Genomic DNA, 2,761 nt, shown 5'->3' with positions numbered 1-2,761 from the left:
ACGAGTATACAGGTGCTCCGTGGAAGCCCCGTCGCGGAGTTCACAAGCGGGGCGCCGTGTGTCTGCTGCAGCCTCTGCTGCGCGTTCCGTCGTCCCCTGCAACGCGCACGCCCGCAGCACAAAGTGTGCAGCAGCAAGCGAGGGAGGAAGGCAGAGAGGCGGCAAGGGCGAAGACGCGGTGCCACAGTAACATTGCCGCAGCAGTGGTAACAGGAGCTGCATACCACAAGAGAGCGAGAGCGACGCCGCGAAGAAGAATCATGATGGTGCGCTCCAACACCGGCAGACACGAGGGACAGAAAGCGAGGCAGGGGGCGCGCCGTGACACCGTGACAGGAAGCCCGTCCCGTCTCCACCGGTGCGAGGAGTGCGGCTCCGCCGCCCAGCCGAGAGATAGCTTGAACACTCTCGCGTCTGCAAGTACACACGCATATACGTCAGATCTCGCAACGTGCAGACACACGTGCGCGCTTACACAGGTGCACGAGTCCACAGGCCTTTCCAAAGGCACGCGAAGAGGTGCTTAGTCCCCCTTGCCCAGTACACGACGCTGAAACTGAGCTGCAGAGCTGTGCACGAAGCGCGACAGCAGTCCCGCCACGGTGTAGACGCCGCCGATGATAGCGCAGACGTACGTCAGAAAGTGGGTCAACGAGACGCGTGCGAGCGAGTAGCGCACCGTGATGGGGGACAGCTGGTACTGGAATACAACGGCAGCCATCTGCCTCGCGGGCACGGGAGTGCTGCTCGACGTCCCCGTGAACTGGTACGTGTGGACGGTGGAGAAGCTGCTCTCGTATATTGTGGGCACGATATCGAGGAAGTACTGGTAGACCATCGGCACCTCGCTCCGGTGCTCTTTCCCATCAAGCGGGTGCAGTGCAGCCTTCTTGGCAAGCTTCTTTACATCGATGGTACCGAAGGACAGGTGATGGATACTGTGCTCGACGTTGATACCGTTCGGAAAGTGCTGCGCAAGCAGATGCTGCCGCCCATGTGACGAGATGTGGAAGTTACCGGGGACTTTGGCAACTTTGATGTAGCCCTCGAGACGGCACCCCTCCGCGACGCTGACGAAGTCGTCACTGGAGCGCCCATCGGAGATCGGCTGCCCGGCGGCATCAAGGCGCGTTCGGGTAATGTGCTCCATCGAGTTGAACATGTGGTTGTGCAATACGTCGAGGATGTCGAGAGTCAAAACGGCGCAGGGCATCTTCGGGAACGTCATGTCCATGGACACCTTGATGGTGTTCCGGTCGTCCAGATCAGGCATGATAATCATGTCGGACTGGATGCGAGGGAAAACGTAAGAGATGACCTCCCCGGCAAACAGCAGAACCATCACGACAACGCACGCGACCGAGATGATGGAGCCGGCAGTTGTGGGCTCCGTAAGGTCTCTCGGGATGTGACGGAAGAAATCCGCCCTTTGCCAATTACGAGCCGCGCGCATCTTGACAAGATTGTGAGGGGGCAGAAGAGGAACGAAAGCGAGTCTGCGGGGGTAGGGATCAGCACAAATGAGAACACGTTGACGGTGACGGTAAGGATGGGAAGTCTCGTAATGCAAGAGGGATTTAAGTCCTCGTGTGTGTGTGTGTGTGTGTATGTGGAGCGGGGGGGGGTCTATGCTCGATAAAGTGCACGCTGTCGCCCTGCTGCCACCGCGGCCCGCTCGACAGGGTGAAGGCTTGAGACGACTACACGGTATACAGAGAAGGGGGCGGATGCGCTGAGGAAGAAGCGCGCACCGTGCTGGAAAAGGCAGAGTGCGAGTGCGTGCGAGCGAGCTAACCACAACCTTGCCTACGCAGAGGTGAGGAGAGAGGAGCCAGACGAGTGCAGCGGACTTTGTGAAGAAGACGGGAAACAAACTTAAGAATGTGGTCAGCATCACTCATAGGAGCATACGCCAGAAACCTCTCAGAAAGGCAAACAAGCGGGAGATGGGGGGGGGGGACGGCTGACGGCGAGGCACCAAGCGCATCCACCGCAAGACGAGGAGGAGCAGCACCCGCGGGCCTGGAGTCCAGTGAAGCCTACGCAGAGGTGAGCAAGAAAATGACATTCCAGGCAAGACGGAGCGGGCAGCGCGTGATGTGCTTGATCCGAGGCCAGCACGTGTCGACAAGTGGAAACCCCTGATGCCGCTGCCCTTTGTCCTCGCCACCGCCCCGCCATCGCACGACGGCGATCACGAAGCACACGAAATCTCCCCTGGAGGCCGTCGCGAGGCACTACCGCAGAGCCACGCTGACGGATGGCCCCTCCGGTTCGCCCTCGTGGAGGGCTAGTTTCCCTTTACGCGTGTTGAAAGGACAAACGACACACTCGTACGAGTAGAGAAACGAAAAAGAAAGGAAGGAGGGCGGTGGCACCCCGCGATCCACATGCGCCCGCGTGAGTCTGCCAGCACACTGCGTAGGAGGGCGGAAGCAGCGACACATACACAGACACATGACGGCAACCAGCTTCGGTACACCGTATCAGGTGTCCCTCACTCCTCCGGGTGCCACGCGCCCTTGACAGCCTTACCACCGCGAATACGGCCGGTGCGGCGGGCAGCGATCAGACCCACCTTCTGGCCCGGCGGCGAGTGGCGCGACACCGTCGACGGGTGACCAATGTGCTGATGGTTACCACCACCGTGCGGGTGTTCCACCGGGTTGCGGGCAACACCACGCACCTTGGGCCAGCAGTTGCGCTTGCCGCGGAAGCGGTAGAACGAGTTACCGGCTTTCAGCACGGGCTTCTCGATGCG

General features: G+C 60.4%; 1 protein-coding gene across 1 annotated transcript; it reads right to left on the bottom strand.

Moving 5' to 3' along the window:
- Nucleotides 1-523: 523 nt before the first annotated feature.
- LDBPK_324060 (hypothetical protein, unknown function) lies at nucleotides 524-1,453 on the bottom strand (the record flags this gene model as incomplete). Its single annotated transcript, XM_003863768.1, has 1 exon — nucleotides 524-1,453. One exon carries the CDS (start codon nucleotides 1,451-1,453, stop codon nucleotides 524-526), a length of 930 nt encoding a protein of 309 aa, XP_003863816.1.
- Nucleotides 1,454-2,761: the final 1,308 nt, after the last annotated feature.

The sequence above is a fragment of the Leishmania donovani genome, chromosome 32 (assembly GCF_000227135.1).
Source record: "Leishmania donovani BPK282A1 complete genome, chromosome 32".
Lineage (NCBI taxonomy): Eukaryota > Euglenozoa > Kinetoplastea > Trypanosomatida > Trypanosomatidae > Leishmania > Leishmania donovani.
Note: the sequence above shows the minus strand (reverse complement) of the source record. Positions and strands in the feature narration are given on the sequence as shown.